The following is a 14,491-nucleotide window of genomic DNA, read 5'->3' as shown; positions in this document are numbered from 1 at the left end:
GTAAATAGTCAGTTCTTTATTAAAAATATTGACATGTTGCTGTCTAATTTTTTATTATTTCTCTGTCCTAAAGTAAGACATTTAATTGCACTTCAGGAACAAAAATTAACCTTGCCTTACTTATGCATGTTCGCCCTTACCCCACAAATGAGATCAAGATGTGCAGTAATGTTATTGACACTGCAGAATTGGGCACATTTAAGAATATTTACTAACAGAGTGCATGTCAGATGTAAAACAATATGGTTCCTTATCTTGGCATAAGGCTACAGTGACCATGATTTTATCTCTCAAACCTACTTGCAATATACGGGCTGAAATAATCTGGCTTGCAGTGAATTATAGTTTCACTATAACTATAACAACTTCAACTCTTCTACGAAGGCTGTCAAAAAGGATAAGAATCATGTTCATGGGATTTTTTGACCATTCTTCTAAAAGCACATTTTTGAAACTGATGTTGGGCGAGAATGTCTGGTTCTCTGTCTTTGCTCAAAAGTGTTGTATCAGGTTGAGGTCAGGACTCTATGGACCTTGCTTTGTGCACTGGTGCACAGTAATGTTGGAAGAGGAAGGGGCCATCTCCAAGCTGTTCCCACAAAGTTAGGAGGAACTAAGGGGCAAAGTCAATTTCCTGAAAAACAACCCTTGTTATGATTTAGGTTTGTTTGGTTTTTTGGTTTAGGAGTTTTTTCTTTATGTTTTTCACAGTTAAGGTTTTGAATCGTTCTTCTGATTATTATTATTATTATTATTATTATTATTATTATTATTATTATTATCATTCATGTTAGATTTTTGAATCATGTTTCTGTTTGTTTTTTCTGGTCATGCTTTAGTTTTGTCGTCTCGTTCATGTTTTGCAAGTTTGGTTTTCGGATCTGGTTATGTTTTTGTTTCCTGTTTTTCTAGTTTCTGTTGGTTTGTGTTCAAGAGTCTCTGTTTTGCTCCAGCCACATTTTGTTCTTCTGTCAATTAAGTTTATTCGGATCACCTGCACCTATTAATCTGTCTTCTTGTTTCACCTGGTCACGCTCCATAAATACACACCTGTTCAGTTATTCATCGCGGAATCATTTTCAAATCATGCTCATGCCTTCCTTTCAGATCATGCTCATTTCTTGTTTTTTGGATCATGCCATGCCTGTTTTGCCTGCTCGTTTATTGTTTTGTTCCTGCCTGTCTTGTAAGAGAGTTTTTTGTTAATTAAATCTTTTTTTTTACTTACCGTCATGCTGCCCACTAGTCTGCATTCCGGGGTCCTCTATCTCGCAAGCCCTAACAACCCTACAGCATAATCCCCCCTTCACCAAACTTTCACTTGGCACAATGCAGTCAGGCAAGTACCATTCTTCTGGCAACCTTCAAACCCAGACTTATCCGTCCAATTGCAAGCAGGAGAAGCGCAATTCGTCACTCCAGAAAACGCACCTCCACTGCTGGGTGGCGTCCAGTGGCGTTGTGCCTTAAACCACTGCATCTGACGCTTTGCATTACACTTGATGTGGTGTGGTTGCAGCTCCTCAGCCAATGTAAACCCATTCCATTAAGCTCTCTACGCAATATCCTTGAGCTAATCTGAAGGCCACATGAAGTTTGGAGGTCTGCAGCAATTGACTGTTGCTGACCTCTGCGCTGTATGCGCGTCAGCATCCGCTCTCCCCGCTCCGTTAGTTTACATGGCCAACTAAATCTTGGCTGAGTTGCTATTGTTCACAATTGCTTCTTATTTACGAGTAAGGACATTTCATGACTGGACAAAGGTGGCATCCTATGAACCTGGAAATCATTTAAGGTGACCTATTATACTTCCTTTTAAACATTTGGGATAGGTCTATGGGCTATACAAAACATGTTTATTAAATTTGTTTTGCACAAAACCATTGTCAGATAAAGAGATTTTACCTCCTCAGTTACCCCTTTTTCAGCTCTTTTCAGAATAAGCTGTTTTAAGGCTCTGTCACTTTTATGCACATTAGCTGTCTCGAGCCATGCCCGCAACCAGTACTGCGTACACTTGAAAACAAAACCGTAACCTAGAAGACGCAACAATAAGTATTTAAATTCTGTGGCAAATCTGAAGATTTGCCACAAACAGTAGGTACTGAATTTTTCTCCAGTCTAAGTCTTTCTGCAAGTCCTGACGTGTACTGATGTGAGTTCTCAAAGCAGTCCGTGGTGAAGTGATTCACGCAAACTAGTACTGTCTTCAGCGATGTGACTGGAACATTGCCCTCCAAAATAAAATGAGGCCATGAATCTCTGTTATCCGATAGCAGGAGAATGTGCATGGACACATTTGGGTCTCTCCAGCCAACAACAGAACATCTGCATTTCAGGGAACCCATTGTAAAGCGCGTGCAAGGTAAAACCAGCCGGCAAGACATAATTATCTACTGAAAATCAAGTGGGTGAAGCTCCCCTTTAATTGATAGTCAGGGGCAGGACTCAGGTAACGTTGCTAGGTGCCAGTATAATTGTGATATCACAATTACACAGCTATGAAACTGCGTTTTCTAGAAAAAACAAAACATTCATTTATAGCCAATGAATGTATTATTTTTTATTTTTTTTTTGCATTTGGACTTTTTGTAGAAGCATTAGAGAACCACATGGAAGTATAAAAACGATCAAAAAGTGAACTTTGCATGATAGGTCCCCTTTTAAGCTCCTGAGAGCGACCCATTCTTTCACAAATCTTTGTATAAACAGTCTGCATGCCTAGGTGCTTGATTTTATACATCTGATTGGATGATTGAGCGAATACTGTGATGATACCATCACTGTCAGATGCAATACCCTCACCATGTTATGCACTTCGATCAGTCTAACCCCCCTGAGTTCTCTTAGCCCAAATTGGTGTCCATTTTTTTTAAATGGCATGAGGCTGCACTTCTTTTTCAGAGATGCTTGGTGTGTTTGTGTGCACCCTGTGGATTATTAAAATTAATGACAGTGTTGATATAATTAATGAATCTGCAGCATTATGATAATTAAAGCTGTTTTGACATGTTGCTAAAAAATTTGTACACAGATTTTACACTGAGTTTGCATTCAAAAAGATAACATTGCAAATTATGTGTTTATATTTCTATCCTTCCACTAGACAATGCTTTTTATCAAATATGTTTAAAAGTGGTATTTTACATCAAAATACATTTTGAACATATGCATTCTGATTTTATCAACTATCTTTACTGAAAAAATAAAATAGTTACTGTTTATTTAAATATGTTTACCTCAGCTAGCTAAATAAGAATTACATTTGCTTTTGCATTTATTTATTTATAACAAGACAAACAAGATGATAACTGACTGTTGGGTTTTACAAACTAAATTTAATCAGAAAAGCTATAAACTCTAAATAATTACTTACACCAAGCAGTTCTTTGCAAAAGATGGGTTTATATTTTCATCCTTCAAAAAGAAAAATTTATATGTTAGTGTAAAATCCACTGTGGGTTAAATACAGTGCAATGCACACATAAAATGTATGCATTTAAATTGTATATTTTAAATAAATGTGTCTCTAAAGTATAGAAAATGTCATTTGTAAGTGAGAGTAAAACAGTTAAAGCTGATTTTATTGTATTTTAAACTTCAGCTGAGATCTTTACTGTCTTACTATCTTTACAAGAAAGCGTGAAAAAATGACAGAAAAGAATGGAAGGTTGAATGATGAAACGAAAAGAGTTAGTGATGCAGTTACCAGCATAATGACAGACTTAACTTTGGGCTCAGGATCATTGGAATCCATCCTGACACTCGTCATCTGTGTGACAGAAAGCTGTGGGCCATAAACACATCTGAGGCTTCCTTAAGTATTCTCTACCTGTGGGCATTCTTGCATCCCAACTGAGTTCAAAAGTGGAAAACTCACATGCAAACACAAATACATAACTTATATTAAGATGTGTTTGTCCGAAGCAGATCCTGGGGCTCTGTGGATCATGTGCTACATCATGTGACAGATGCCTGATGGAATGTCAAAAAATCAAAGAGAAGAATGTCACAAATTTCTTTTCTTTCCTAAATAAAATATTTTTTTCCCAAAACTCTGTCCGTGTAAGTAAATGTGCATGTGTGTTTGTGCGTGTGTGTGTGTGCTTCCACTTATTGTTTTGTCTTACACAATTAAACAGAATTGCACTACAATTACCCCGATGGCAATTAACTCTCAGAAGGGAAGTAATTAAATAAATCTCGCACAGATTGCCACTACAACACTAGACAGCTGAATAATATAGGAGACCTCTTTTCATCCTCTTGGTTAGATAATTATATTATTTTCAGTCCAAGTTCTGATCAAAATGTTTGCATTATGATAACTATTGAAACTGAAAGAAACAAACATCTTCATCTTACATCTTGCCTTGTAAATGTATTCAAGTTAAATTCTTACTTTTCATCACATTACAACCTTAAACTTCAATGGATTTTATGTGATAGACCAAGAAGGACTTAGTTATTCAATAAGTTATTACCATAAAGTCGAAAAGTCAAACATTTCTCCCTGGGGAGGAGGCAATTTCTTAGAACTCTGATCTGTCCCATTTTAAAACTTTGCTTCTGTCTACCGGCAGAACTCTGACAGAACTATCTATTCCCTTACGTATCCGAGTAATGCAGACCTGTAGACATATACACAGGAGTTTAGTGGAGTTTAGAGCTTCCTGGCACTCAAATCTCAACACATCTTCTCAAGAGAGCCTCACTCAACCAATGAGGGCAGGGGTCTTTGCCAGTGAACTGGTGATCGCTGCACACAGCAGGGTCTGCCTCGTTCAGTTCTAAGGTAGAAAATCCCAAATCACCTTTGTCTCCAGTAGAAAGCGATATTATTTTAAAATTTTAGTCTAATTAGCAAGACCGTTTAAGATTTTACCTTTTAATTTTACCTGTTAGCCAACTAGGTAATATGGCCAAAGCATCTTCTTTCACAAGGTTTCTGTGGTCTCTACATGGCTTAAGACAAACCACAAATGAGACTTATGGATTTCTTCCTGCCCTTTTTGTCTAAAGACCTAATTTGTTAAGTTCCCAACTAATAGCTGTCCTGTGAGTAGATTATCCCCCCTGTGCTGCGGATCTCTGCAGCTCCTCCAGAGTCATAGTAACCCTCCTGGCTGCTTCTCTAATTAATAGTCTCCCTGTGCAGCCATTCAGTTTAGGTATACGGCCATGTCTTGGAGGGTTTGAGGTTGTGCCATACTCTTTCCATTTTCAGATGATGACTTAAATAATGAAAACTTAGCATTTTTTTTATAACCTAACATTGCTTAAAACCTCTCCATAATTTTATTCCTGACCTGTCTGCTGTGTTCCACAGTCTTTATTATTCTGTTTTTATGTTATGTTACCTAAAAAACCGCTAAGACCTGCATAGGACAGCTAAACTTATAATGAGTTTAAATGATAAACAGTTGCATGAGACACTGGTCCTGGTCCAATTAGGTGATTTCAGAAGGCATTTGGTTTCACTGGTTTTTCTTTAGGGGAATCAGAACAAAAAGGGCTTAATACAAATGAATGCCAAACGTGTCATATTTATATCTGTAAAAAACAAATGAAACTACTATATCAACTTCCTTCTCCTTCACAGTTATGCACTAATTTTTATGGGTGCTATTAAGGGACTACAACCTTAATAGTACCTTTCTTCTCTGTCTGTGTTGCCTTTAAGTTACTGTCAGATCATAGGACACCCAGTCTATAAGGGCAATCTGCTACCATTTTATTCTACCAAAATATTGCAAATTTACATGCCAGTATTATGAAATGTATAATTTTGGTACTTTAAAATTGCTTTTGAGACTAGAGGAACTATGTGATTTTTGCTCTAACATTAAATGAGTCCCATCTGTTCTGTACAGACCACACGATGTGAGTCATATTTATTTTCCTTTCCTTGTTTTAGTAGGACACAGGATGTTGGGAAGCTTTCTTTATGCATTCATCATTCAACAACCTTCATTAAAGTGACTTTGGATGCCATAATCCTTGTTGTACCTCTGTTTAAAAGATCAAAATCATGCTTTTTATTGTTTTGAACTGCTGGCATGAATTATCAGCGCTGAAACATGACCTATGTTTGCTTGTGTTGCAGAAATCGACAGGGGAGGTTGTGGCGATCCCGGGGTGCCTGCATTTGGTCGTCGTAGTGGTGATCGCTTTCAACACGGTGATGTGTTGACCTTCTTCTGCCAGTCGGCTTTTGAGCTTGTGGGAGAAAAAACCATTACTTGCCAACACAACAACCAGTGGTCTGGGAACAAACCCAGTTGTGTGTGTAAGTAAATATATTTTTTGTATTATCTGTACTCATTTGTACCTTTATGCTTTGTTTTCCTGATTACATTGCCCTAAATTTATCATTTCATCCACTTCTCTTTCTGTAGTTTCTTGTTTCTTCAACTTTACGGCTCCATCAGGGACCGTGCTGTCCCCAAACTACCCGGAGGAGTATGGTAACAACTTGAACTGTGTGTGGTTGATTATCTCTGAGCCAGGCTGCCGAATACATCTCTTCTTCTCTGACTTTGACCTGGAGCCGCAGTTTGATTGGCTGGTGGTTAAAGATGAAGGTAATAATTGTCTGATAACGCAATGCATTTTTCTTATTTAATTGTTACAGTTTCATTCATCTGTTTAAAGATTTAAAATTTCGGCTTCCAGTTATGTTTTGATGCTTTAGTGCTGAAACTTGAACTGACATGTTAGTTCTGCTTTAAATTGTAAAAGTATTAAATGATCACCTTTTTTCATCTTGCTGTCTTTATGAGCAGGCAATGCAAGCTGCAGATTGAGTTTAGATTAAAGAATGATTGGTCAATAACCCGGACAGAAAGATAATTGCTATTTTATGTTTTATTTCATCACATGATCATTTTTTCACCTCATGTAAAACACAGAGCACTTATATTGTTGTTCCACATTTCAGAGTTATTGATTTGGCAGGTTCGAGTTAAGCCTCTGTTTGACTGGCAGGATGAAGTTGTATTTAATTGACTTGGCTGTAAACATCTGCGTCTGCAGGGATTTTTCGTTTTTTCTTTCTTTCTTTTGACTTGTGCAAAGGTGTTTGGAAAATAGTAGGGTAATTACTACTGTTGTAAGAGTCTGCTTCAACATCTTTCAGCTTGTAGCCACTAGTAAGGAACAACTGGTGTCTATCTGTCACAGACATTGATTTAGGACAAAACACTTATATTATTTATATAAAATCTTATCAATACTGGTAACATTTTTAACATGAATTTTATTTAATTAGATAATGACAAGAAGGGTCTGGTACATTTTAAGTTTATAAGTTATAGTTATAATTAGGCATTTTTTGTTTAAGTTTATTATGTATGTATAAATTGGTGAAACAAGACCCAAAAAGCATTTAGTAATCCAGTATTAGAAACTGCAAATAGATAACCAAAATTTTATTTGTGGAAGAGATCATTTTACGTTTACATATTTAATTCATTGGAATATCAAACATTTTTATTGCAGTTAAATGGTGCAGTTAACATTTATGTAAATCAGCTTTGATAAGTTTCATTCTCCAGGGTAAAATGTTGGATCCAAAACCCAAGTCTTGTACTTCGAATGTTCTCTCAGGTCCTTTGAGTAAACAAATAGTTCCCTTTGGAATTTTTGCTTCAAGTATTGTCAGCTTGTGAAAGATGTCAGTGTGATTATGTCTGGAGACTTTGATGCCGAGAGGGCTTTCCACAAGGCCCTCTGCAGTCAAATAGTTCAAGTAGTCTATTTCAGCATTCTGGTTTAGAACCAGAAATATTGTTTTAATCCACCGTTGTAGTAACTTTGTCTGGTTTGTGTTAAATTTTAATTTAAATATTCAGTTCAACATTGGCTGATAAAAATATCATGACCATACTAATTTATGCAAAAAAGACTGTTTTACTAATAATTCCCAAAGTGCAATCATATTAGAGGCAAGGGTATTTGAATAGCATATAAAAATATGATCTGTAAGCAGAAAAGTGTCAGTATTTCATATCATTCCCTGTTCATTATAACTACTACCATTAGATTCAGAATTATTTTATTGTGAAATATAGTGCCAATATTCATCACAGTGAGTACTCTAGATGCATATTACTTCACTACAGTCTCAGTATCAGAGATGGGAACAATGTAAAGCTCTATGTACTCATTTAAATTCTTCATACTGTGAATTTTCCTTAGTCACCCTAGAAGTGGAAAATCTAATAAAATTAACAACATCACAACAAAGCTACACTTTTTTAACAATATTATGTAGAAATATTACATCCTATCCCATTTTTTCTTTGGTCTTCATTGAATTTAATGAGTTAGTTCACTGATATCTCTTGTGACATTTTGTCTAAACATGAATCTTTTTTTTAAGGTTTGTCTGAGGCAACAACATTTGGGACCTTCTCAGGGAAAGATGTTCCATCACAGATTGCATCAAATGGACACATCATGAGACTGGAATTCCAATCCGACCATTCCAATACTGGGAAAGGCTTCAATATCAGCTATACAAGTATGTACTGCATACCTGCTTAACCTTTTTGATGATGTGTGTTCTACAAGCTGTTCTGTAAAATTACACGACACTGTGACTGAACATAGCTGAGGTTACCATGACAAGTTCTGGATTCAATGTTTGCCACTGTAATTACCTACAAAGTTTGAGGCATTCATATAATGAAATCAATGACAGTTACTTAATAATATTCTTTTTTTTTCTAGCTTGTCCTTTTGTGTCTCTTACCATGACCTTCCATTAGTGTGCCATGTACATGGTCTGGTATATACTTGCAGGATGCGTATGTCAGCTAACTTGACCTTGCATTTGTACGTGACAACTAAGTCAAGTTGAATCCTTGTGAAGACCAGTTGGCAAAACTAATTTCAGATGTCTCATTTTAAAACTGACATATATAGTTGTAGCAGATACAAAGCATATATTAAAGTAAAGAAACAAACCTTTCAGAAATAATTAGTGGCATATGAGTAGAATTGGGTTGAGCAAACACACATTTTTTAGGTTGTTGATGCTTTATTTCAATGTTGAAAGCTCTAAATACTTAAGATTAGGTCAATAGTTTAATGAACCAAAAAACAGGGTCCAGTAAAACTCTGATGAACCAAATCAGAATGACATGTCAACGACTAACTGCTGACATTAGCCATCAGCTTGATTAGCAGTTCGATTAAGACATCACCATCCCCTTGTTAAAGCCTGTTTCATTCAGTTAGACTTTTAAAAAGACTACTGCAGCCTGCGTGTTTACCTGCAATAGGCCAAGCATGTTCCGCATGACTGATTTTGATTCATTTTCTGTGATTACCATGCAGCTTTGCACCATTTCACACACTGCCTCCATAAATGACATTGTCTCCAGCATTTCCTTTAGGGTTGACATTTGACAAATAAAACCGTGATTGTTCTTTTTGTTTCAGCATATTTATCAAAAAAAGCCCTCACATGTAACCTTAATGCATGTGTTACTTATTTTTACATAGCTGAACAGTTCCCACTGCATCCATGAAAGATGCTTCTATTTATGTGCATTTAATGATGACATTTTTTATTTATTTTTAATTAAATACCTGTTCCCATAATTAATACAAGCATATTTTTGCAGTTTTAGTAATATGGGCTATTAACATTTTAATGCTTGTATTACTTTTAACAGAAGTTGCTTTGGGTGTTTCTGTAAGTGCTTGAATTAATAATATTTTAGAAAATCAAATATGATGATGACACACACAAGACTGCTTAAGGCAGGATTTGGAGCCAAACACTCAGTCCCAGTCCCAGTAAAAAAAAGGTCTTCTAAATTTATGCCTGTTCATGTTCAGTGTAAGCTATTACATTGTAGTCTGTCATGTTTAAATTGCTACTGTAAATGATTCAAAGTAGGGTTTTGTAGATTCTTATTCCAAAATAAATGTGTATCTTTAACAGAATTTCTTCATTAAAAAGACGTTTTAAAAATTAGGGAAAAATAAAGCAGAGTCAAATAAATAACTACAGTGTGGAAAAGTACTGAATGCAACTGAAATGGTCCTAATGACTTAACATTCACACCAAATAGAAGCAATCTAGGTGATCCACACATATAAGGAAATCAGTTAAGGTACGTGCAATACAGTTGAGTGTCAACAAAACAATATTCAACAGCCCTACTTAAATTGGTTAAAAACTATTTTATGGTGTTAACTTCAAAATGTCTCCTGTATCGAGAAATTGGTCACAATCATTGCTCAGATTGTATTGTTGGTCCATTTGATTTACAAAACTGTCCTCAAATGTTGAAGTTTCTGGAGATCTCTTCCATACATGCTGATAATCAGTTCATTCATAGATTTTTTGTTGTATTCAAGTCAGAGGATTGACTGGGTCTTTCTATCTCCTGTTTTTCTTTTTTCAAAACAATTCACTGTTTCCTTGCCTGTGTTTGGGATCACTGCCTTGCTTAAAAAAAACATTGTTTCATCTTTACCTTCTTATCAAGAATGTATCCAAATAATAACAAAAGCCCTACACCATGATGTTACCTTTTGTGTGATGTATATCTCTGTTTCTCCCTTAATGAAATTCAAAGAATTCAATTATGGTCTTACACAATCAGACCAGATTCTCCCAGTATTCACTAGCTTGTCTAAATGCCCAGCAACAAATCAACTTCAACTTCTTTTCTCTTCGGCAGGAGAGTGGTGCACAGTGAGTTTGCATAGAGATAATTGTGGTTGAGTCCATTACTGTGCATATAAGCATACCGGCATATAGGCATGCCTATATAGGCATGTAGAGAAGCTGGTTGCCTACATGTGTCATTGGAGAATTGTTCTACAAAAAGGTCACCTCAAGAGGGAATCCTAATTGCGTGATTAACTTTATTAAATTGAGGCCAGTGTGTGTGTGTTTGTGTGTGTTCTTGTACTTGATCCTGAGTGAGAACCATTTTTCATGTTTTTATCGTAAAGTGAGGACATTTTCCCAGTCCTCAAATTCCATTCTTGGTACAGGGGTTAAGTTTAGGACTAGGGTATGTATTGAGTTATGGGTATTAGGTATGAACTGGTTAGGTTTAGGGTCAGGGTTAGGCCCTAGAAATCAAGGAAAATGAATGGAAGTCAATGGAAGTAACTGAGAAGTCCTCATAAAAATAATAAAACATGGATGTGTGTTCGTAGGTGGGTGGGTGAGCATATGTGTAAAAATAAGTGTTTGTGTTGAGTGTGCATTCACAGCATCTCCTTCTGTGAATGCCAAGCCCGGGACTCAGTCCCGCCAGCGACCCAGGGCCCCCACCAACTCTCGGCAGAAAGACCACCCAGCACCAAGCAGGGGAGATCCTTCCAGATCCCCCAACATGCCGGGCAGGCACTAGCCCACCGTAGCAGACAGAACTAGGAAAGACCAAGGCAGGGAAGGCACATTACAATATCCTGTCTCTTTGAGTGGTTCATTGGGTCTTGGACAACTCTTTTGAATAAGGTGTAGAATCCTCTGTCAGAAATCTTGCAAGAAGCAACAGGTCATGGCTGGTTTATTCTGAAAGGAGGTTGTCTTCATATCCAAAATATTGTCTCAGTGGTGCTCACTGGACATTCAGAAATGTAGAAGTAGGTCTGCAACCAGTTATATTACTATTTTTTTGTGACCAAAAAGTTGCAAAGGTCTTCAGAGAGGTTTTTGCTTTTACCTATCATTAAATGCTTCTTGTGCCATACCTTGTTAAAGAAAAAAAACGTTTTATAGGCAAAATGTTAGAAATGAACCAGCTAATAGGAATTTGCACCAATAGGGGACAAGATCACTTTCTAATTACTGGCAGATCTCAGTGAGTACCTATTCCCTTTCTGTGTCTTGTTTGCATCTCTTTTTCTTTGTGTTATCAATACCTATTCCCTGTGTCATTGCACTCTATTAAATATAACTCAATGTGTGGATTACTTGGGTTGTCACTGATATCTGCTGTGGATTTCAGGTCAATAACCCTATTAGAAATATGTTTGCAGAGAAGAACATTAACATGCTCAATACTCGTACTTTTCCAGTTGTATTTTATTTGGGCTTTTCTGACTTTACTTATTATGTCACTTTTAAAAAGATTTGATTCTATTATTTAATGATTCTTTTTCTCTTAAATCCTTTAAATTATTCCTACTTTTTACTCTGGCTCATTTCATTATAACATTCTCTGAAACACTTATGTTATCTGGTACTTCAGGTATGGGGCTGTGCGATAAGTTTCTCTTTTTTACTTTGACTTCTCATTGAAGTTAAATCAGGTCTTTGAATATTTCATGCATTTTCATTTATAGAGCTTCCTTGTTCGAATTTGTATTCTATTATATAAGCAGTATGTAAAATACGTATGGATTCTTTACATTTGCATGCTTACAGTTTCTTCTATCTCTCTTTTTTCCTCTGTATTTTGTTCTGCACTCATCTCCTCTCCATCAGTAGCTAATCAACCTGAGACATGTCAAATCATTGGGTATGTGCTCTGCCTGGTATCAGGTTAATCTCTTGAATGTGGATAATATAAGCCAAACATGACAGGGCTGAATCCACATAAAGATAATTTAATTCCCATATTTCTGTACCAGTGGAGATGTCACATTTACTGACAGTGATAGAGCAGTGGTTTCATATTTATGTTTTTCGTTAATCAGAACCAATTTTCAATCTTAGAATTATTTAAAAATCAATAAATATTTAGCCAAATCATGTAGATTATATATTTTTGATCCACTTTAATGCAGTATATATTGCATTTAAAATGTGTCAGGTGTCTTCTGCATTTTCTCTATGTCTATTTACATCCAAATGAAGCTCTGTATGCCTGAAAAGGTTAATGTGGTTCCAAATATGTTGCTTTTTTGATCAACTTTTCTTTTGCTGTGATCCCCTATTAGCATTTGGTCAGAATGAGTGTCATGATCCGGGTGTTCCAGTCAATGGACAAAGGTATGGTGACCAGTTTCTGCTCGGCAGCTCGGTGGCTTTTCGCTGTGATCAAGGATTCATTAGGACACAGGTAAAAATTTGATATCTTACTCCTCAGATACCTTTTTCTTTTCATTTTTCTCATGTGAAAACTGTTTCTTTTTCTGCAGTGCACCTTGTAAGAAAGCAGGTACAGTCATCTGCACATTATTTCATTAAACATTTCTTTTTCCAGGGGTCGGATCAGGTCACTTGTATCATTCAGGATGGGAATGTTGTTTGGTCTGCTGCCGTTCCTCGATGTGAAGGTGAACAAAAACATGCAATTCCTTCTCTGAATGTATAAGTAAATGGTAATAATTCTCTCACCAAACTTTAATATGGCAAATTATCAAAATAATTTGACTCCCACTGTGTAAGTGCAGTACATTTCTTCACACCAGCAGTGGTGTGAATTTTATTTTATTTTTTTAATTGCTTTAGCCTCTCCACACTTGTTCAGGCTGTTTGTACAATTGTTTTTATATTGAATAACACTGCCTCAAGTTAGGTTGGAACATATTCATTATATCAAGACTCTAAAACACAGATATCCAGATCATGTGAACTGGCTAATATGTTAAAGTAATAACAAGAGAATGAGTGTACTACTATTTGAAGTTTTTGAGAGCGACTTGGCTACCCTGGGCTGCAAGCTATTTTTCTGTTCATCTCCTGCTTGCTTCTTGATTATGTTGTTTAAATGAAATTATCAAACTTTGCCCACTGTTAATAAATTGGGTGGTGGAGACAATCAAATTGAAAGAGTTCGTCACCTCATTAAGTATGCAGTATGGGGGTGGGGTGAGTGGGAAATATCCCCTTCTATTGGATCAGAAATGATTAGCATATTATATGTCTTCATTAATTTTCTTGTGGATCTACAGTGTTGCTGCATAGACATTTAGAGTGTGTGTAAAATGTTACAGTCTTGCTAAAAGTCTAGATTAAAAAGTGTGTTTAGATGGGAGGAGTAGGAAATACTGTGTGTGTGAACATAAACCTGTTTGCAACCGATATGCTGTACGAGGGCCAAGGGGTAATATCTTAGAACTGTGATTTCTTGTTCACTTTCGACGTGATTCTAAAGCAGGTGACCTAAAAATTTAAAAAGAACTCAAGTACAGAACTAGAGTCCAAACCTAGCTTGAATGTTCCTGAATTTCAATGAGTCATTAATGAGGTATTCTGATCTTTTATGTATTGACAGCGCAAGTTTTGGTGCCCGCAGTTTAATGAGTTGCACAGATCTGAGGATATATTTTTTGGCATCAGTTGACACTCTAATATACTTGATTTACTTTATAAATTAACACATTCAAATTATTTAAGCCATTTTTCAAACAGGAAAAACTTTAATTTGTTTACTTTACCAGAAGATTGGCTCAGCATAATTTCAGATGTAAATATTTTTTTGCAAATTGAAGAAATTTAAAAAGGGATTAGAATGCTAACGTAAATTGAGCAGATAATAAATCTGCTAATTTAATGACAAGCAGTCTT

General features: G+C 36.1%; 1 protein-coding gene across 1 annotated transcript in view; it reads left to right on the top strand.

Moving 5' to 3' along the window:
- The window catches only part of LOC124866622 (CUB and sushi domain-containing protein 1-like), a 436,935-nt gene that overhangs the window by 236,532 nt on the left and 185,912 nt on the right, over positions 1-14,491 (top strand). Inside the window, exons 13-17 of the mRNA XM_047362500.1 lie at positions 6,107-6,289; positions 6,399-6,584; positions 8,384-8,524; positions 12,919-13,040; positions 13,185-13,257. Of these exons, the coding sequence (XP_047218456.1) occupies positions 6,107-6,289; positions 6,399-6,584; positions 8,384-8,524; positions 12,919-13,040; positions 13,185-13,257 (705 nt within the window). The remainder of the gene's footprint in view (positions 1-6,106; positions 6,290-6,398; positions 6,585-8,383; positions 8,525-12,918; positions 13,041-13,184; positions 13,258-14,491) is intronic.

This window comes from Girardinichthys multiradiatus, chromosome 4, assembly GCF_021462225.1.
Source record: "Girardinichthys multiradiatus isolate DD_20200921_A chromosome 4, DD_fGirMul_XY1, whole genome shotgun sequence".
Lineage (NCBI taxonomy): Eukaryota > Metazoa > Chordata > Actinopteri > Cyprinodontiformes > Goodeidae > Girardinichthys > Girardinichthys multiradiatus.
This window is presented reverse-complemented; position numbering and strand designations above follow the sequence as displayed.